Source organism: Oryctolagus cuniculus, chromosome 10, assembly GCF_964237555.1.
Source record: "Oryctolagus cuniculus chromosome 10, mOryCun1.1, whole genome shotgun sequence".
In the NCBI taxonomy this organism is placed as follows: domain Eukaryota; kingdom Metazoa; phylum Chordata; class Mammalia; order Lagomorpha; family Leporidae; genus Oryctolagus; species Oryctolagus cuniculus.
The window spans coordinates 54,243,220-54,263,316 of record NC_091441.1 but is presented as its reverse complement, the minus strand read 5'-3'; the positions used below and the strand labels follow the sequence as shown (position 1 = coordinate 54,263,316).

At 55.3% G+C, this 20,097-nt stretch overlaps 2 protein-coding genes across 5 annotated transcripts in view; one reads left to right on the top strand and one right to left on the bottom strand.

The window, feature by feature from the left end:
* RMC1 (regulator of MON1-CCZ1) overlaps nt 1-19,591 on the top strand; it is a 20,692-nt gene extending 1,101 nt beyond the window's left edge. For both annotated transcript variants that reach the window (XM_051851338.2, XM_070050390.1), the window contains exons 3-20: nt 3,112-3,196; nt 3,927-3,983; nt 5,382-5,468; nt 8,175-8,315; nt 8,543-8,646; nt 10,111-10,200; nt 10,288-10,393; nt 11,099-11,210; nt 13,840-13,884; nt 14,051-14,104; nt 14,723-14,851; nt 15,236-15,342; nt 16,852-16,968; nt 17,808-17,885; nt 18,189-18,293; nt 18,383-18,451; nt 18,535-18,760; nt 19,406-19,591. In XM_051851338.2, coding sequence (XP_051707298.1) covers nt 3,112-3,196; nt 3,927-3,983; nt 5,382-5,468; nt 8,175-8,315; nt 8,543-8,646; nt 10,111-10,200; nt 10,288-10,393; nt 11,099-11,210; nt 13,840-13,884; nt 14,051-14,104; nt 14,723-14,851; nt 15,236-15,342; nt 16,852-16,968; nt 17,808-17,885; nt 18,189-18,293; nt 18,383-18,451; nt 18,535-18,760; nt 19,406-19,485 — 1,792 coding nt within the window. In that variant the 3' untranslated portion in view covers nt 19,486-19,591. The remainder of the gene's footprint in view (nt 1-3,111; nt 3,197-3,926; nt 3,984-5,381; nt 5,469-8,174; nt 8,316-8,542; nt 8,647-10,110; nt 10,201-10,287; nt 10,394-11,098; nt 11,211-13,839; nt 13,885-14,050; nt 14,105-14,722; nt 14,852-15,235; nt 15,343-16,851; nt 16,969-17,807; nt 17,886-18,188; nt 18,294-18,382; nt 18,452-18,534; nt 18,761-19,405) is intronic.
* Nucleotides 19,286-20,097, bottom strand: part of NPC1 (NPC intracellular cholesterol transporter 1) — a 50,527-nt gene continuing 49,715 nt past the window's right edge. For 2 of the 3 annotated variants that reach the window (XM_070049760.1, XM_070049761.1), the window contains exons 25-26: nt 20,047-20,097; nt 19,286-19,957 (exon numbers count right to left, since the gene is read on the bottom strand). In XM_070049760.1, the coding sequence (XP_069905861.1) occupies nt 19,917-19,957; nt 20,047-20,097 (92 nt within the window). In that variant the 3' untranslated portion in view covers nt 19,286-19,916. 3 annotated transcript variants of the gene reach the window in all.

Here is a 20,097-nt window from a genome sequence, read left to right as displayed (position 1 = left end):
AGCTTGCAGACACCTGCTGGGCACACACCAGCCCTTCCTGCCCCCCCTTACCCCCGTGACATGTGTGGAGCTGTTGGTTGGGGCAGAAGGGCACCTACTTCCTGGTACTTGGAATTAGCGGGTCAGCGAGCTCAGGCACCCGTTTCCTGTGGGTGGACTTCCTGTCTTTCAGCCCAGGTTCTATCAGTGTTAGAAAGGTGGTGACATTCGGTGTCCCCCTGTCCTAAGGCAGGGAGACCATGGCCTCCACCGTGCTCAAGGGGACCAGATGGCCCAGTTTACACACATGATTATCCATAGTGGCTCCTTTCACTTTCAGAAGTGTCTCCATTTGGGTGATAAACTGTTTATACACATGGAGGCCCTTATTCGGTGGTGACTTTAAGAACTTTTACAGTGGGCCTGCGTTCATGGGAACCAGATTTTGAAAGACAAAATCACTCATTCTTTTATGGTCACGATGGCAGCCCCTGTACTAGGTACCAAGCAAGTGAAAGCTTTGACCTTGAGCCACCCCACCCCCACTTTTGGAGTGTGGGAGACGGGTGAGTGGACACACACACGGTTCACTGTGATAAGTGGATAATGGAGCTCTGTTTCCAATGTGGACCACAACAGAGACGTGACATTCAGGGAAGGCCACTGGCCAGGGGCCCTGGGGTTGGGAGAGGCATTGGATAGGGACAAGCTTTGAGCGAAGTTTTAACATTTTACTTTTTATTTGGGGCTGGCGCTGTGGCGCAGTGGGTTTAAGCCCCAGGTTTCAGTGCCGGCGTCCCATATGGGTGGCTGGTTCGAGTCCTGGCTCCTCTGCTTCCGATCCAGCTCCCTGCTAATGTGCCTGGGAAAGCAGCAGCAGATGGCCCAAGTGCTTGTGTGCCTACACCCACACAGGAGACCTGGAAGAAGCTCTCCTTCCTGGCCCAGCCCTGGCTGTTGTGGCCATGTAGGGGAGTGAACCGGCGGATGGAAATTTGCTTGCTCTCTAACAGTGTCTTTCAAATGAATACATTTTTTAAAGAAAAGAAAGTTTCATTATTTATTTGGAAGGGAGAGAGCAGGGAGAGAGGTGTTTCCTTCCCAGTGGTTCAGTCCTTGAATGCCTGCAGCAGCCAGTGCTGGCCTAGGCTGAAGCCGAGACCCAGAGCTCAGTCTGGCTCTCCGACATGGGTGCCAGGGACTAAACTACTAGAGCCCTCACCTGCTGCCTCTGAGGGTGTGCACAGGAGACTGGACTTCAGTGGAGCTGGGACTTGAATGCTGGCATCCCAAGTGTCATCTTACCTGTTGCACCGAAGGCCTGCCCCAAGCAGATTTTTAAAGTATGAATGGAATTATTTGTAAGTGGGGAGGAGGAGGCCCTCTTGGTGAGGCAGCAAGGTATTTTGGGAGACTTGAGAATTTTTTAAGTTTTTTCAGAATGAGATTCTTACTGAGGTGTAACTGGCACACATTCACCACGTACAGTGTGATGAGTTTTTTTAAGATTTATTTATTCGGGCCGGCACCGCGGCTCAATAGGCTAATCCTCTGCCTGCGGCGCTGGCACACCAGGTTCTAGTCCCAGTCGGGGCGCCGGATTCTGTCCCGGTTGCCCCTCTTCCAGGCCAGCTCTCTGTTGTGGCCAGGGAGTGCAGTGGAGGATGGCCCAAGTGTTTGGGCCCTGCACCCCATGGGAGACCAGGATAAGCACTGGCTCCTGCCTTCGGATCAGCGCGGTGCGCCAGCCGCAGCGCGCTGGCCGCTGCAGCCATTGGAGGGTGAACCAACGGCAAAGGAAGACCTTTTTCTCTCTCTCCCACTGTCCACTTTGTCTGTCAAAAAAAAAAAAAAAATTATTTATTCGAAAGGCAGAATACAGAGAGAGGTAGCAACAGGGAGAGAGATGTCTTCCATCTACTTGCAGCTGGGGCTGGGCCAGACTGATGCCAGGAACCAGGAGCCTCCTCTGGGTCTTCCTCATTGGTGCACTTGGACCTCCCATGCCTTCCAAGGCACACTAGCAGGGAGCTGGATTGGAAGTGGAGCAGCCAGGACTTGAACCAGCGCCTGTGAATGGGATACCAGCACTGCAGGCTGGGGCTTTAACCCGCTGTACCACAGCGCTGCCCACAGTGCGATTTTTGATACACACATGTCTATGAAACTGTCATCACAGTTAAGGTCATGGTCACTTCCATGCCCCCCAGAATGTCTGCATTGCCTGTAATTCAGCCCTTGAATGCACTTTAAAAAATTAGAGAGTGAACATGCGCTCCCAAATGCCCACAGCTGGCAGGACTAGACTCCAAGTCAGGAATTTATCCTAGGTCTCCTACATGGACTGAGCTACTTCAGCCATGACTGACTGCCTCCCCGGGGGTCTGCACTGGCGGGAAGCTGGAGTCAGGAGGCAGGAATCAAACCCGGGTGTGGACGTGCGTGTCTTAACTCTAGGCAGGAGCCTCTCCCTAAACGCTCTTTAGCGTCAGTTTGAGGTGGTTGGTGCACGGCAGTGGTTGTGTGGTGGATGGGACATGAGGCAGAGACAGGGTAGGCTTCTCTGAGCAGAAGCCTTGCTGGGAGGAGGATGGAGAGAGGGCTGGCTGCAGTTTGTGAAGTAGCATGGTGTGGCTGTGTGCATACGTATTTAGTAATTCTCAGGTGACAGGTACGTGTGACTGCAACTCTTTGGTCTCTGGTTATCCATGAAAGTGTAAGTCTCTCCAGCAAGTTGGATTTTGTTGTGTGAAGAGAGTCGCGGGTGCTTAGCCCGTGTCCTTCGTGGGAGCATCTGGGTTGGATACTTGGTTCCGTGTCCTGACTAAAGCAGACCTTGGGAGGCCGCTGTGACGGCTCAGGTAGTTGGGGGGGGGGGGCTGGGTTTGAGGTCCCAGCACCCGGCTTGGGCCCTGGCATTTGGGGAGTGAACCAGATGATGGGAGCTCGCTCTCACTGTCTCTGTCTCTTAACATAAAAACAAACACAAAAACTCCCTACTGATAGCTTCAGAAACATAATTGTAAAGTAGGATTAGCTGTTTCCTGAATAATTTGTCATCTTTTATCAGTAAGTGAGCCGCTAGAATGCTGTTGTTTGGTTTCAATTTTCCTGTCTCCTCTCTTGTTAAAGAATGGATGACAAAGGAGAAGTGAAGTGCATTAAGTTTTCCTTAGAAAATAAGATCCTGGCTGTTCAGAGGACCTCGAAGACTGTGGTAAGTTGCTGTTAAAGGTAGCACTGGGAAGAGGGGCGTTAGGCTTGCATTTAGAAAGGCGGGAATGGCAGAATTTCAGTGTTCAAGGAAACAGTTGCCTTTCTGTTATGGAAGATTTAATTATGTTGCACTGTGTTTGAGCCTTTGAAGATGAGAAAGACATGAATGGAAAACTTAATCTGAACTTAGTTTGCTATGTTTGACTTAATGTAAAAAGTAATACGGGACTTTGTCTATCTTTTATGTTGGGTGGTAGCCAGCAGTGTAGATTATGCGAGGAGTACTTTTGGCTGCTTTGTAAATGAGCCATCCACGGAGCTGTGTGTTACTCACTTCTCCGAGTCTGTGTGCTGGAGCTGACGGGAGCCGACATTCCAGGTCGGCTCAGCTGGTTGGCGCTTTGGCCCTTACAACTGCTCGCCATTGTCATTTGGGAAGCAGCGCAAAGGCTGCTGGGAAAGGCTGGCAGGATCCTTTGCTCATTTCTTGTCAGTATTGCTAAACCTCGCGGGGAGCTTCTGACATCAGCCCTCTGGGGCAGGAACTCTCAAGCCAGCATTTGGGTGAACTGCTCTCGGTAGGGGAGTCGGAAGCCCGCTGCCGTGGAGGGGGCACGTATTTTCCCATCACCTTCTGAAGCTGCCTGCTTTGGCGTGTCTTGTATATGCCATGGGGGCCTGCAGCATGCTACCCACTGAACGTTTTCCCCCGTGTTTTCTTTTCCTTTCAGGATTTCTGTAATTTCATCCCTGACAATTCTCAGCTGGAATACACACAGGAGTGCAAGGTACGGGCCCAGAGCCTCTTGGCTGCTTGCGGGAGCTGCGGGCTGGGGCGGGTGGGGGTTGGGGTATGGGCCTAGGGCTCTGGCTCTGCTGTGCTGCTGGGATCTGCTGGGGTCTGCTCTGGGACAGGGGTGGTTTCCCAAGACGGGAAAGGCTATCTCTTCATCTGGCAGAGGTGTGGGGAGGGCTGGGGGTGCCGGGGGTTCACCCCTGGCAGTGACCGCTCAGGAGCCTGCTGTTTCTGTCCCACCACCTCCTTGGGTCCCCCCCCCCCCCCCGGTTCCTCACTGCCACCTGCTTGGGGGGTTTCGGGTGAGGAGCTTTATCCTCGTCTGTGATGATGTTTCTTCCTGGATTTCTTGTCCTGGTGGAGTCCTGGGCGCTCCTTCTTCCCCCAGATGCAGATCCAGTCCTTGGGAGTTAGTTCTGCCGGGCATGATCAGCTAGGCTAGGGGAGCTCAGCTAAAACTCCCCATCCCAGCCTAACAGAAGCCGCTTAGTGGGTGGGAAAGGCTTTGGCCTCTGGTAACTATTCTGCAAAGTGGAGTCAGGGTGGGAGGCTTTACTGGTCGGCAAGGAGTGGTGCACCTGCTTGGTAACTGAGCCCTTCCCAGCTCAGCGGCTCTGGGGGGGCACCTTCACGCTGCCTGGCCCTGTCCATCCCGGGCAGTCAGGTGCGTGGCCTCAGGGTCCCCCTGCCCATTTCAGTCAACACTCACTGAACAACTTTACTTTGTACTTTTACAATGCTAAATGGGTTCTAAACTTCATTTATTTGAAAGAGAGCTAGAGATCTGCTGTCCATTGGTTCACTCCCCAGATGCCCACAGTCATCAGGCCTAGGCCAGGCTGAAGCCAGGAGCCCAGAACTCAATCCAGGCTTCCCACATGGGGGGCAGGGCCCCAAGTGCTTTAGCCATCATCTGCTGCCTCCCAGGGTGTATATTAGCGGGAAGCTGAAATTAGCAATGGAGCCAGGACTGGACGCCTGGCACTTGATGTGGGAGGCAGGAGTCTGAAAGGGAGCCTGAGCCAGCAGGCCACGTGCCCACCCCACCCACATCACTGCCTTGGGATGTGCTTGGCGAGGAGTTTGTCCATGGCACTTGGGTTCTGGAGGGGGCGGTAGGTATCCGGGAGCTCTGGTCAGTCACCATTTTATAAAACCAAGTGGCTCCTGTTGGCTCACAAGAAGGAATGAAGGTTCGGGTCTTGAAAGAGGGATTATGGCAAAAATCACAGAGAGCTGTTTTTAAAGAAAATTTGATTTGTTAACAAGTAATCCTTCTGGGCAACTTTCTTAAAGAGTGGTAAGAGCAGCAGAACGTTTTAAACTTCTGTAGAAAGTTACACATGTTTTTAAAGAGTCATTAGAAGTGTTTCTTGATCATTCTTTTCAGACCAAGAATGCCAACATCCTGGGGTTCTGCTGGACCAGTTCCACTGAAATTGTCTTCATAACTGACCAGGGAATCGAATTCTACCAGGTATGTGATTGCTCACTCACGCTTACTGGAGAACAGTGCCATGATAGCACTTTGGCAGCCTTTTGAATTCCATACTAAAGAGATACCTCAGGTGTTTTATTTTGATTTTTTTTTTCTTTATTTGCAAGTAATACTTTTTTTTTTAAACCTTCTAGCAGTACCAAGTTGAAAGGAAAGTCAGAGTCTCTCACAATCTGTGGAAATCACACTCGGTGTGATTTGGTGTGTAGCCTCTTATTTACTTATGTTTTCACACACATTTCCACTTCTTCAGTGGGTGACTGTTGTGCAGACGGGGCAGCTGGCTTCCCTGTTTTGCGTGGCAGTGTGCGCTGGCCGCCGTTCTGTGCGTGTTTGGGATTGGAGAGCACGTGGCCGGGGGGATGCACCGCAGTTTATCGAGCCGATTCCCTGCTGACGGACGTCTGGCTGGATTTTGCATTTCTGTGGCTGTAGACAGTCACTGGGTAGAGAGGCTGGAGCACACGGCTTTCTGTTCTTGGCTGAGGCGGTTCTTGGAGGGTGTGGAGGGGAGATCTGAGCGTGGGTGTAGACCGCTGTTGCTGAGTTTCCTTCTGAAGTTTGCGGCTTGCCTAGCCTGTAGGACCCTCCATGTCCCCCACTTAGCCAGGACTAGGTGGTTTCAGTCTGTAGACATTGGCCTGTCCCTGTCCGAGAGTGAGAAAGACATTTAATTTGCAGTTTTCATTACTAGGGAAGTGACCCTCTTTTCATTTTGGTGCTGTCCCTTTGTCTTCCTTTGTGAACTGCCTCTACGTCTTTTTAAAAACTTTTTTTTTTTTTTTTTTTTTTTTTTACTGTGCTAAGAAAACTGGGAACACTGACCATCTCACCCTTTCGGGTGCACGGTTCGGTGGTGTCGAGTGTGTCGGTTCGCGCTGTTGGGAAACATCTCCAGACTGCGCCATCGTGCTGAGTGGAAACTGCTTACCGAGCACCAGCCCCAGTTTCTGACAGCCACGATTGTGTTTCTGCAGGTCTCACCGCCCGAGAAACCTCGTGTAGCTGGGATGCCGGCCTGACTCTTGGTGACGGGCTTACTTCATTAGCATAACGTGCTCGAGGCTCGTCCTGCATCGTCAGGCGGGACAGTGTCTGTTGCGTGCACACCGCGTTTTGCTTATGCGGTTGTCTGTTGATGGGCACATGGCTTCCTTCCTCCTCTCGGCTGTTGTGGGTAATGCTGCCGGGAACATGGCTGTGCAGACTTCTCTTGTGGATCAGGGTGTCAGTTCTTGTAGTTACACACTTTGACATGAGATTGCCGGATGATAGGTGTTTTAATTTTGAGGGAACTGCCGTATTGTGTTCCAAGGCGGTTGTACCACTTTACCATCCCCTATCGGTGCACCGGCCCCCCGGCCCTCCACATCCTCACCAGCTGTTCTCTGGCCTTTGATGGTGACCATCCTAATGGGTGTGAGGAGAGCTCACTGTGGCTTCCATCTGCCTTTCCCTGATGATTCACTCATGGGCTTGGAAGCCACTTGTATGTATGTCATCTGTAGAGAAATGTCCGCTCAGGTTCTTTGCCCGTCTTTTAATTAGGTTGCTTGCTTTTTGTTGTTGTTGAGTTGTGGGAGTTCTCTGTATAGTCTGGATGTTAACCTCGGTTTGGCCTGTGATTTGCAAGTGCTGCAGTCCGTAGCGTGGCCCTTGGTGCTGCCCTGTGTCCTCTGATGCCTCTGCCTGTCCCTCGGTCCCTGTTTCCTGGCTGCCTGACCTACTGAGACTGCTTCTGAGGTCGCCACGTGCAGCCAGTGTAGGAGGTGCTATCTTTCAGGTTCGAATTGTCAGAGTAAGGAAGCAGTGTAATTCAGAATGTATGCATAGGGAAAAGACATCCATTCAAGCAAAACCGCAGCATCGGTGCCACGGAGCCGCGCTGTCGGGCTCTCATCAGAGCCTTTGTGATGAGCGGCAGAAAGAACACCGTGAAGAATCCTAAACCGCACAGAACCAGCTCTGTATGTGACAGTAGCCTGCAAGGGGTCGCCTGGTCTGTGGAGGGCTCCCAGTGGCAGTCCTGTGCAGACACGCCTTTCTGTGATCTCGGTGGGAAAGTGTGCACTGAGCTGACCCAGTCGGCCTTCAGAGGAGGGGTCGCGCTCCCTGCTTTGATTGCACCCAAATTGCCAGGGCTCAGGCCCCCAGCACTGACTGCCACCTCAGTTATTTGGTGTGGAGTCTTGGTGAGTCTAGGCCTGGTGTTTAACCTGTCAGAACACTGAGAGCACATTTAAAACAAGCCTTGGTCACACAACTCGTTGGCATGCAGAGGGTCATGAACGCGCCGGTTGGGTTGGAGGAAGGGAGCCCCTGGCCAAGCAGGGCATGCTATAGTCTGGATGGAGACTGGACAGAGGCGGATCTGTCACAGGCTGGCTCTGTACGTGGGCCCATTTCCTCCCCGGGGAGGACGCTGCTGCTCCTTGCTCCCTGCTCTCTGGCGCGTGGGCTGAGCCTGTGGAGGGGCAGCGTGGACGTTGCAGTGCTGCCAGCCTGAATTGGAAGGCTGCTGACCTCTCAGCTGGCAGGTGGGCTGGCAGGCCCTGCTCTCAGTAAGGAAAGCCCTGGGCGGGGCTCCCCGCCGGCAGGTGTCCTAGGTACAAGTCATCCCTCTCCGGGGCAGCTGCTGCGCGGCGGGGTTTTCGCTGAGATTCTGTTTGTTGGCCGTGGCCGCAGGTGCTGCCAGAGAAGCGGAGTCTGAAGGTCCTGAAGAGTCATAACATCAACGTGAACTGGTACCTGTACTGTCCCGAGAGCGCCGTGATTCTGCTGTCCACCACGGTGCTGGGCAACGTCCTGCAGCCTTTCCATTTCAGGGTAGGGGACGCCTCGCCTTCAGCGACCCTGCCTCCTCCCCTGGGCCTGCCCGGGACCAGCGCCTGGCCGCTGCGGCCAGCAGAGGGCGCCCCGCGCCGTGCCGGCTGTGGGCGGAACGCGGGGCGGGAGGACCTGGGAGGGCTCCCCATGGATTGAACGTGGGGAGCGTGAACCAGCGAAGGGCTTCCACAAACTGTGCCTAAAACGTCCTCCCCCACCCCCAACAGGCTGGCACCATGTCGAAGCTGCCCAAGTTTGAGATCGAGCTCCCGGCTGCGCCCAAGTCCACCAAGCTTAGCCTTTCCGAGAGAGACATCGCCATGGCGACCATGTACGTCTGTCTGTGGGAGAGGTCCTGGCCCTTGCTCTGAGTGGGAGGGGTGTGGTCAGCGGGCCGGGGAAGGGCACTCCTAGAACCCCTGAGCAGGGCTCCCGGCGTCCTGTGTGGTACCAGGTTCTGTGAATGTGGAAAACCACGCCCTTGCTGGTATGCTTTTTTTGCATTTTATTGGCTTCGTGATCTTAATATTTTTCACCTTCCTAGTGTGATCAGATGAGAACACTGTAGCAATTTATTTCTTAGGTTTCTTCGTTTAAAAATTTTTTTCATCCTGTGAGTTGAAGCTTAACAGAGTTTGTTTTAGCTATAATGTATCATAATTGTTGCAAAATAGATTTTTTTAATCTCACAAATTACTTACATAGGGACACATTTTCATTTAGAAAAACAGGTGGAATTAATTTTTGAATATCATAATGAAAATATCGAACTAAAAATATAACCCATATCCCTGATTCAGTAATCATCACAATTCTGCTTCTAAATCTTTTTAAAATATTTATTTATTTACTTGAAAGGCAGAGATAGAGAAAGAGAGGTCTTCTATCCACTGGTTCACTCCCCAAATAGCCACAATGGCTGGAGCTGTGCCAATTCGAAGCCAGGAGCCAGGAGCTTCTTCTGGGTCTCCTGTGTAGGTGCAGGGGCCCAAGGACTTGGGCCATCTTCCACTGCTTTCCCAGGCCATAGCAGAGAGCTGGATCGTAAGTGGAGCAGCTGGGACCCAAGCTGGCACCCATTTGGGATGCTGGCACTGCAGGCGGAGGCTTAGCCCACTACACCACAGCGCTGGCTCCCCCCCCCCCCCCCCAAATTTTATTGTTTATTTAAGTGACAGAGTTCACTTCCCAAATGCCTGCAACACCTGGGGCTGGGTTGGGCCGAAGCCAGGAGCCAGGAACTCAATCCAGATTTCCTCTGTAGGTGCCAGGAACCCAATTTCTTAAACCATCACCCACTGCCTCCAGGGGTATGCATTAGCAGGAAGCTGGCATCAGGAGTCAGAATCAGGAATCAAGCCGGCGCCCCCACGGGCTGCCAGCACTGCAGGCAGCAGCTTTACCCTCTACGCCGCCACAGCGCCGGCCCCTCTAAATCACTTCTGATTCTTCTGTGGCTTCACATTGTTCCCAGACTTCCAGCTTTTTATTATTAGAGCGTTACTTTTTGAAGGCGCTCTTCTCTGGATCCTGGGTTAGGAGAGAAAGCCAGAGCCATCCTGGGGCCAGGACTCTGCCTAGCTTGTGATCAGCTGTGCTGAGTTCCTCGTTCTCCTTTCCCAGAACCCCGTGACGGCATGCCTGGCTGACTGCACTTTCTGTGTAAAGGCTGCTGTTGAGTGCAGATTCCTGCCTAAGTGGGTGCCCCCTGACGGACTTCCCAGGGCCTGAGCCTGAGCCCTGGGCGTGGGGGTGTCAGGCGCAGCGTGACGCGGGTCTGTTGTCCTCCCATCAGATACGGCCAGCTCTACGTCCTCTTCCTGCGACACCACTCCCGGACTTCCACCAGCACGGGGGCAGAGGTGGTCCTGTATCACCTCCCGCGGTACGTCACTGCTCTCCCTCCCTCTCGGGTGTTCAGACGTGAGCTAAAGCCTGCTGACCTGTGTTTGGGCTTTCTGTTGTCCCACAGAGAAGGCGCCTGTAAAAAGATGCACATCTTAAAGTTAAATAGGACGGGCAAGTTTGCCCTGAATGTGGTGGACAACCTGGTGGTCGTTCATCATCAGGACACAGAGGTACGAGCTGTGGGGGGTGGGGGTGGGGGCCTGTGTGTGCCGGCTGCCACGGAGCTGTGTGGAAATTGGCAGGCCCTTCTGAACAAGGACCTGAGAGGACCCCAAGTGCTCTGAGTTTGGATCTTTCCAGATGGAAATGGGTTTGGTATCCTAAATGGTTTACAAAACAGCGGCTTGCTGTGAGTTGAGTAGGGATAATGAAAAACTATTTCAGAAAATACCACACGAGGCGCTTTGACCTTTGCAACACTCGGTGGATCCTGGTAGCCGGGCTCCCCTGCAGAGCCATTGTGTCACACCAGTCTGTGATCCTCCGCGCTTCACGCATGAGCGTGGGGGCTGGTGCCAGGCACACGTGGTCTGAGGCTGAGTGGCCCGAGAGAACCGAAGGGGTGCTGCTATCCGTAGGCTGTTAGCTGGGCACCTGGAGGCTGCGGCCCGCGTGTCTCTGACCAGCGAAGATGCTGCACGTTGAAGTGGAAAACATCAGCTGGAGTCACCCTGCGCGCTTCCAGGGAAGTGTGTCAGAAATGAGATACTGACGTAGGAAGCTGGCACACTGCTGCTCCAGGACCAGCCTGGAGGGGTGGCACGCAAACCCAGGCCTCGGAGCTCACCCTAACCGTGAGCCGTGACAGGATGGAGGGGCGCGGTCAGGCGCGCGCTGTGTGCCGGCGTCACGGTCTCTGCTCTCTCCCCATGCAGACGTCCGTGATATTTGATATCAAGTTAAGGGGAGAGTTTGATGGCACCGTGACCTTCCACCACCCAGTGCTCCCTGCTCGGTCCATTCAGCCCTACCAGATCCCCCTGGCAGGTAAGATGGAGTCCCGCCGAGCGGTCTGCGCTGCCAGTCCGCCTTAGCGTCCTGCCCCTGCCGGGAGCTTGGCGGGAGCTGCCCGTGTCCATGCCCAGAGCACCGAGAGCTTATACAGCGTCCCAGATCTGCGCCGTCATTGTGAGGGGCTCTTTATCCTCCTTTCAGAGTGCAGCTGCCACCTTTCTAAAGCTAGCTTGTGTTCTGAGAAGCAGTTATAAAATAAACCAATCTCTCTTCCCTGCGCGCTGCAGTGGAGAGTGGAGATTAAGACTCTGGATGCCAGCGCAGCGGCTCAACAGGCTAATCCTCCGCCTTGCAGTGCCGGCACACCGGGTTCTAGTCCTGGTCGGGGCGCCAGATTCTGTCCCGGTTGCCCCTCTTCCAGACCAGCTCTCTGCTGTGGCCCGGGAAGGCAGTGGAGGATGGCCCAAGTGCTTGGGCCCTGTACCTGCATGGGAGACCAGGAGAAGCACCTGGCTCCTGCCATCAGTTCAGCGTGGTGTGCCAGCCGCAGCGCGCCGGCTGCAGCAGCCATTGGAGGGTGAACCAATGGCAAAAGGAAGACCTTTCTCTCTGTCTCTCTCTCACTGTCCACTCTCCCTGTCCAAAAAAAAAAAAAAAAAAAAAGACTCTTTGGGCGTCAGTGTGTGATGCCCATAAGCCCTCAGCACTTCCTGTTCTGGCTCTGCAGCCCTGAAGTTGGGCTTGGCCAGGGATGGTCGTCGTCTCGGCCTTGGCTGTCCCTCATTGGCTGTCATCGTTGTAAGCACTGCTTCTCTGGTGACTGGTGGGCGCCATACATGCTTACCCGCCCCGAAGAGGCAGAGGTAGGAAGCCACGAGAGGAGGGCGGGTTTGCAGGGAAGGAGAGAGAGAGACTGTCTGGTTCCTTTGGCCTTGCCCCAGCGTAACTGATTCAAGACAGAACCCGCACAGTATTCCACTCGCCTGCAGAGGTCGGCGGTCAGAGTTCACTGTTGAATTCTGTGTGACCCCTTTGAGTCTGCGGCAGTGCTGTGTTCTCAGAAGGAATGCCAGGCAGGTGGTCCCCAGGGGTCGGCCCCTTGCAGTTGGGTGGGAGTGGGAGGGGCCGCCCCTCCCCGCAGGCCTTGCTGGGTCAGCCCAAAGCTTCGTGACTTCCTGGCAGCGGGGAGGAAGGCGCCGGTTCTCACGGTTCTCACGGGGTGAGGTCCGAGCCCTTCCCCTGCCTGCTAGTGTGGAAAGGGTGGATTGTTCCAAGCAGCTGTTTCTGCTGCCGCTTGCCGTGAAGGTGAGTGCTGACGAGCTGGGGGAAGGCCACCCCTCGTGTGCGACCCTAGCGCTGTTGCAGTGGTAAAGGGGTAGTTAGAGGCAACTGGGTTCTAGTTGGCCACTGTAAGAAAACAAGGGCCGGGGCTGGCACTGTGGTGTAGTGGGTTACACCGCCACCGGAGATGCCGGCATACCGTGTCAGAGTGCTGGTTCGGTTCGAGTCCCCGCTGCTCCACTTCCGACCCAGCTCCCTGCTAATGGGCCTGGGAAAGCAGCAGAAGATGGCCCAAGTGCTGGGGCCCCTGACACCCACGTGGGAGACACATAGGGAGTTCCAGACTTTGGCCTGGCTAAACCTGGACTGTTGGTGGCCACTTGGAAAGGGAACCAGCAGAATGAAGATCAGTCTGTCTCTTCCTCTCTGTTACTCTGCCTTTCAAATAAATAAGTCAGTCATTCTTGAAAAGGAAGAGTGCCAGGCATGGTCAGGATAACAGTCTGGGCAGAACCCTCAGGAAGAATTCCAAGTCCATTGCTTTCCGGGGCTCAGGGGGTGTGGCTGCCGTGCACCCTCGGAGGTGAGGGGCTCGGGGAGTGTGGCTGTCCTGCATCCTCAGAGGGGAGGGGCTCAGGGCTCAGGGGGTGTGGCTGCCGTGCACCCTTGGAAGTGAGGGGCTGGCTGCGGTGTGTGTGGCTGACTGCAGGCCGCTGCAGCCTGTGCTTTGGGCTCATTAGAGCCGTGGTTGTCACTCTGCCTCCATGTTGGGGTCACCTGGGGGATTCCCCTGCGAGCCTGTGGGTCAGCGCGACAGGCAGCAGAACCAAGGGCTGTCGGCTCGGCCCGATCCTGCCTCCCGCCCAGAGTGCCTGGGCTCGTCCGTGATTCCCCAGGTGGTCTGTCCAAAAGCCCACCTCTGCTGTCTCGGACTGGGCCTGCCTAGCCTGCCTGCACAGCACGGGTGCAAGATGCCTGGTCCCTCCCCGCCCCCTTCACAGCCTGCTCCCCAGGGGGCTCTCGGAGGCAGCCCCACTCTGCTTAGTTCTTGAGATAAGTGAGCCGCAAACCACTGAAACGCTGATCTGAAACTTTCTCCGTGAATCGTCTGCGTGCTTGAACGTTGAGTCATTTCTCAGTCGTTTGTGTGTGTGGAGGACATCAAAGCTTAAGAACTCTGGCTCTTACAGCCATGCCGTGCTATGCTCCCCGCAACGGGGACCTTCCCAGCGATGGTTCTCGACGCCTGCCTCGTTCCTCACCGGGTGTTACCAGTGAGGCACACGCTCGCTCCTTCCTTCCTTCGCCACGCACGGCTGAGGGAGTGTCTCCCGGGCGCCTCCCCGGCTCCGGCGTTGGCCGCAGCTTTTGTCATTTGCAGGTCCCGCCGCCGTGACCAGCCAGTCTCCAGTCCCCTGTAAACTCTGTATCCTTTGCACGGCAGGGGGTGGCTGCCCCCTCTTCAGGGCGGTCTAGCCGAGCGGGCTCCGTGGGCCAAGCTGGGCTCACCACGGGGCTGGCGGGCAGGGGCCAGAGCCGGCTTCGCCTTTGCTTTCGTCTCATCCTGGTTTAGGATTTCCTATAGTCTGCAGATTCGTCGTCCTGGATCGTCTTTCAGCCCGACATCATCATCAGTGCAAGCCAAGGTGGGTCGGAGGGGATGGACTGTCATCACGTTAGACAAAGTAGACCCCAGGCGTAGCCAGCTGGCTGTGGTGGAGCCCTGTGTCCTGTGCCCGCTCGGGGGAGCAGACAGCGTGATCATGCAGATCGCTGTGTGTGAGCGCGCCCTTCCCTGCCGAGCCCCAGCCGCCTGCACAGCGGTGTGTGTGCACTCTGTAGGGACTGGCCCATGGATGAGCTCGGGAGTGCCAGCAGGCGCCTCTCGGTTCCCCTTTAGATTAAGGAGCCTTGCAGGAGAAAGTGAGTCTACCGCTGGTGCTGTATGTCAGCAGCAGTTTCTACTTGCAAAGGGGGTTGGGGGCGGGGAGGGTAGCGTTTGGAATCAAGGACTTCCTGCCCCCCACGTTCAGGGAGCCTCCGAGCGCACAGGTCACGTGGAAGGGATCGGCCGAGTGTGCAGATTTCACAGCGGAGCTGGTAATCCTCCCGTCGTCACACACGTTCCTGAATGTGCTGGCTCTGCCTGGGTTAGGAACAAACCATGAACCGTGCTGTGCAGGGTTTTCCTCCCCATGCAGGGGAGGCACGTTTGGGCCTTTGCTCTGGGATGCATCACACTAACTGCCGCCCCTGAACCCCAGGTTACCTGTGGAACCTCCAAGTGAAACTGCAGCCCATAGTGAATCTGCTGCCCGACAAGGGGAGGCTCATGGACTTCCTGCTGCAGAGGAAGGAGTGCAAGGCGGTCATCCTGTCCGTCTGCTCGCAGAGTGAGTGCCAGAAGCCCGCGCCCGGCGCCAGCCGTGCCGCTGTCACGCCCTCTCCACGAGTCGATCTCTTTGAAAGAGCACACCTCGTTGTTAGGAACTTGATAGGCTCGTTCTGTACTTGAGGAATGGGCTGTGTAACCCCGTGGAAAGGCTGCTGTCCCCAGCCATGCCTGCGGAGGCTCTGGTCGCAGCTGGGTGGTCCCAGGGGCCGTGCACTGGAGCACAGGCGTGGGGCATGGGCGTGGCAGGCACACGGGCATCCCGGCAGCTGTCTGTGTGTGCGCATCGGGCCCCTTCTGGGCACTGGGCAGCGTGTTGGGAGTGTTGGAATCCAAGGGCGAGCGGAAGGCGGGCAGGCTGACGTGTGCCTCGTGTCCTCCACAGTGCTGGGCGAGGCAGACAGAGCCGCGCTGCCCGTGATAGCCACCGTCTTTGATAAGCTCAACCATGAGTATAAGAAGTACTTGGATGCTGAGCAGTGTCACATGATGGTAAGTGGGTCATGAGGCTGGGCTGCGGGAGGGGGCGGGGGCGGGGGCGGGGATGGAGGTGGGGTGAGACGAGCAGCGGCCTGCCCGGCGTCATCTCGCTGAGCTCTCGCTGAGCGTCTTCCCCGGTTTTGTCTTTCGAAATCTGTTTGATCCTTGGTCTCCCTCTGTTCTGTAGACAAGAAAGCCAGTCCCAGCTGTGCGTTCTTTCATGCGTCTTTCTGCCAGGCTAGCCTGGGTTAGTAAGTGAGAAGCAGGATGTCGGTTCACCACCATCCTTTCCCTCAAGGGAACGCTGGGTACGAGGAGCAGACTCGCCCTCGGCTGCTGTCGGTCTGTCAGTCGACAGCGCTGGTGGGGTTCGGCACTGGGCGGCGGGCAAGGGCTGGAGACGTGTGTCTGCTCCTTGCACCAGATCGCGCCCGCTGTTCAGACGTCCTGTCTTCTGAGGGCAGAAAAGTCGGGGACAAGCGGAAGCAGTTATTTCACTTCAAGGTCTAATTTAGTTCGAAGGCTAAAAATGGAAGTGGTCTTAAAAACACAAGCTCCAGACTCCACTCCTGGAGCAGAAGCAGGCCGGGTTGCCTGGGGCACGTGTGGTCACCGTCCAGGGCCGACTGAGCCCTCCCAGTCCCTGCTGTTGGCCCTGCTGCTGGCCGGTGGGCAACCGTGCACCTGACCCCACACAGCAGTGTGCCCCCTACATTGGCCATTGGACTTTCTTTATTTGAATGAGTTATGGAACGAGAAGGAGAGACACAAGTCTTTCATCCACTTGTTCACTCCCCAAAAGGCCTCACTGGCTGGGGCTGGGCCAGCCCAGAGCCAAGACCAGGAGCTTCTTCCTGGGTGCAGTGACCCAAGCATTGGGCCATCATCCACTGCTTTCCCAGGCACATTAGCAGGGAGCTTGATCAGAAATGGAACAGCCAGTATTAGAATCAGCGCCCACATGGGATGCTTTACCACTAAGGCCCCGGCCCTTGGGCTTCATAAGCCCTCACTACCCACAGCATGTAGGTACAGTGACCAGGAGCCCTTAGAAATATGGGTTCTCAGGCTGCACCCCATAGCTACTACAGAGGCCCCCCCAACCTAGAGTGCCTGGGAATGATAGGTGAGCGTCAAGGACTTCTCGCAGAGCTCCCTACCTGTACCATCGAAAAGCCCAGACAGACGCATGCTAAGCCAGGCTCATTTATCGGGTTCAGGGCTTCAGGGAACGTCAGCACAACACTGTGTTTTTTTGGGCAACAGATGCCACGTGGTCTGCGTTAGAAAACCAGGCAGGGAACTGAAGAATGTGAGGAGGCTGAGAGGGAGATGGGTGACTTTTGCCTGCCTTGTCCATTCTCGCACCCTGGAGCATACGACTTGTGAGCGCTTCGCCGGCCAGCACAGGGAAGGGTCCTAGGGAAACCAGTGGCTTCTCCGTGGCAGGCTAATACACAGGAGTGCAGTCTGTCTGGGGTAGCCGTGAATGGCACTGTTCCCCTGTGACCTGTGTTTCAGGCTGTAGAAGCAGGGCAGAGCCGCAACCCACTTCTCAAGAGGCCTGTGCGGACCCAGGCCGTGGTGGACCAGTCGGACGTGTACACCCACGTGCTGTCACCATTCACCGAAAACAAGGTGGGCAGCAGCTTCCTGGTCTCCTTGGCACAGTTTTTTTTTTTTTTTTTAATATTTATTTATTATTTGAAGGTCAGAGTTACATAGAGAAGGAGAGGCAGAGAGGTCTACTATTCTCTGGTTCACTCCCCAATTGGCCGCACCAGCCAGGAGCCTCCTCAAGGTCTCCCACACGGGTGCAGGAGCCCAAGGACTGGGGCCATCTTCTACTGCTTTCCTAGGCTATCGCAGAGAGCTGGATCGGAAGTGGCGCAGCCGGGACTTAAACTAGTGCCCATGTGGGATGCCAGCACTGCAGGCAGTGGCTTTACCTGCTACACCAGAGCCCTGGCCTCGGTTTTCAGAATAGGGAGCTGAAGCCAATCAGAACTCCTAATATCGTGAGAACTGGAGTTCCCTCGAGCGAGGACCTAGCACTGCTAGCTTGGCATTTTTTTAAAAAAGACTTATTTCATTGGCTCACTCTTCAAATGGTCACAGAGGCTGGGGCTGAGCCAGGAGTCAGGAGCTGCATCCAGGTCTCTCACATGGGTGGCAGGGGCCCAAGTACTCAGGGCATCTTCCACTGCCACCCCAGGCACACAGCAGAGAGCTGGATTGGAAAGAGAGTGCTTGGGATTCCAGCTGGTGCTGCGGTGGGATGCCAGTCACAGCTTAACCCGCTGCACCACAAGGCCAGCCCTGGGAGACTGGCTTGTAGTTCTCAGGCCTGAAGCTTCATCACTGAGAGGGTGGTTCTGGGGATCCCGGTGTGGGCCCAAGTTGGGGTGGAGGGTAGGAGGCGTGAACGTGGAGCTCTTGCAACCCGGGTATTCACAAACCCCCTCTTTCCCCTTTAGGAGATGCCGCATAAGTTTGTGATAGCCGTGCTGATGGAGTACATCCGCTCCCTCAACCAGTTCCAGATAGCAGTCCAGGTACCTTCAAGTGGGCACGTGCTGTCTCTGGTCAGAGCGGGGTCTGTTCTGTTAATAAAAGCACTGCCAACATCTTCGCTTAGGAAGTCGCCCGGCACGTGCTAACGGGCAGGTCTGCATATCTGACTTGGGATGGGATTTTGAGGGACTCCCCTAGCCTTCCCACCTTGTTGGTCGCCGCACCTGCAATGAGAAAGTATCACGAACCCCGCGGCTCAGAGTAGCCGCAGCGCTCAGCCGGCCCTGGGTGTGCTGCGGCCGGGCCCCGTGACGACCGTGTCCTGGCTCCCGCTCTGCCCGCAGCATTACCTGCACGAGCTTGTCATCAAGACGCTGGTCCAGCACAACCTCTTCTACATGCTGCACCAGTTCCTGCAGTACCACGTGCTCAGCGACTCCAAGCCCCTGGTAGGTAGCGCCAGGCTTCGCTTTCGCTGTGCGTGCAGACCTCGAGGGCTGACCTCGCGGCCGAGGCTAGCGGGACCTTTGTCTTGCAGGCCTGTCTGCTCCTGTCCCTGGAAAGCTTCTACCCCCCCGCTCACCAGCTGTCTCTGGATATGCTGAAGGTAACTGGCCGTCGGGGTCTCCAGTGGCTGAACCCCACCCTGGCGCTTGCACTGACCTGCACTCCTCTCCCCCTCACTCCCAGCGACTTTCCACCGCCAACGATGAAATAGTGGAAGTCCTCCTTTCCAAACACCAAGTGTTAGCTGCCTTGAGGTTCATCCGGGGCATCGGCGGCCACGACAACATTTCTGCAAGGAAATTTCTGGACGCTGCAAAGCAGACTGAAGACAACATGCTTTTCTATACTATATTCCGCTTCTTTGAACAGCGAAACCAGCGTTTGCGAGGGAACCCCAGTTTCACACCAGGTGGGAATACCATAGTCCTACCCGGGTAACTGCAGACTCGCAGTAGGAAGCCTCAGTAAGCAGTGCCATCGAGTTGGCTTTCCCTAGAATTCAGGCCGGAACCCTGAGGCGCAGCGGAGCTACCGCTGCGGGCTGCAGGCTGCAGGCATCACTCTATCTCGGGAACTCGTTGGGAGGTGGTTTGGGGTGGGAATGATCCGGAGGCTGGACCCAGCCCAACACCTGGGAACGTCCCTTTGGAAGAAACAGGAACACGACAGCAGGTGGTGGCTGAGAGTTTCCGTGGCCTGCACTTTTTCTGAGCGCTGTAGCTGCAGGCAGGAAGGACCGGCTAACGGTGCTGTGCCCTCAGCGAGGGCGGAGTCCTCAGTCACACTCCCAAGTCTGACCCTGGGCCAGTGCAGAGCAGCTCCCGGCCTCCCGGCCGCACAGTGGGCCTACTCTTCCTGCACCCGGCTTTCCCACGCATCTCGGGAACAGGGGTTGTGAAGGCAGCAGCTTTGTGATAGAAGGGGCAATCCAGGCTTAGGAAAACAAAGTGTTTTATTCAAGAAAAATAAGTTAAGACCTAGCGTACACACCGAACGAGCAGTCTCTGCTTTCGTGCCATATCTAATGGGCGGTGCCTTCTGCTTCTCTCTATAGGAGAACACTGTGAAGAACACGTTGCGTTTTTCAAACAGGTGTTTGGAGAGCAAGCTCTAATGAGGCCCACAACCTTCTGAAATCGCTTGGTAGTGTGGTCTTTTTTTTTTTTTTAATATATATATGTATATATAAATGTGTACAAAGTTAATTTATTGCATTAATAAAGCTCTTTAAACTACAAAATGTTACAGTAAAGTGTATCTACAACATTCTCAAATGCTACTAAAAATATGGTCTAGAACTTGGGTGATGGCTTACTCCTAAAAACAGGAGCGACAGCGCACCGCCTGGCCTTCCGCAGTGACAGCGAGCAGGTCATGCTTACAGCCATCCAGCGTCCCCTCCGCTTGCTGCCGGGCGGCGCTGGGCGAGGCGTCCGTGTCCGGTGGTTGCCTTCCTTCAGATTGCGTAACACTGCTTCACTAGCCAGCCGTGCGTTCCTGAGTTTAAACCTCTACAGCCACCGCTGCTGCTGCTCGGCGGCCTGGTGTTGGGGAACATCCCGGGTTCAGCTCGGCCTTGGCAGCGCAGCTTTGTCCAGGGGGGAACCTGGCAAAGTGACCGACCCTTAGACACAGTTCACAGTCACCAGGCCCTGGCAGAGGCCTAGAAATTTAGGAGTCGCTCTCGCTCAGTACCTTTGTATCGCTCTTGAGTGGCACAACTTTTGGCTTTATTTGTTGAAGGGC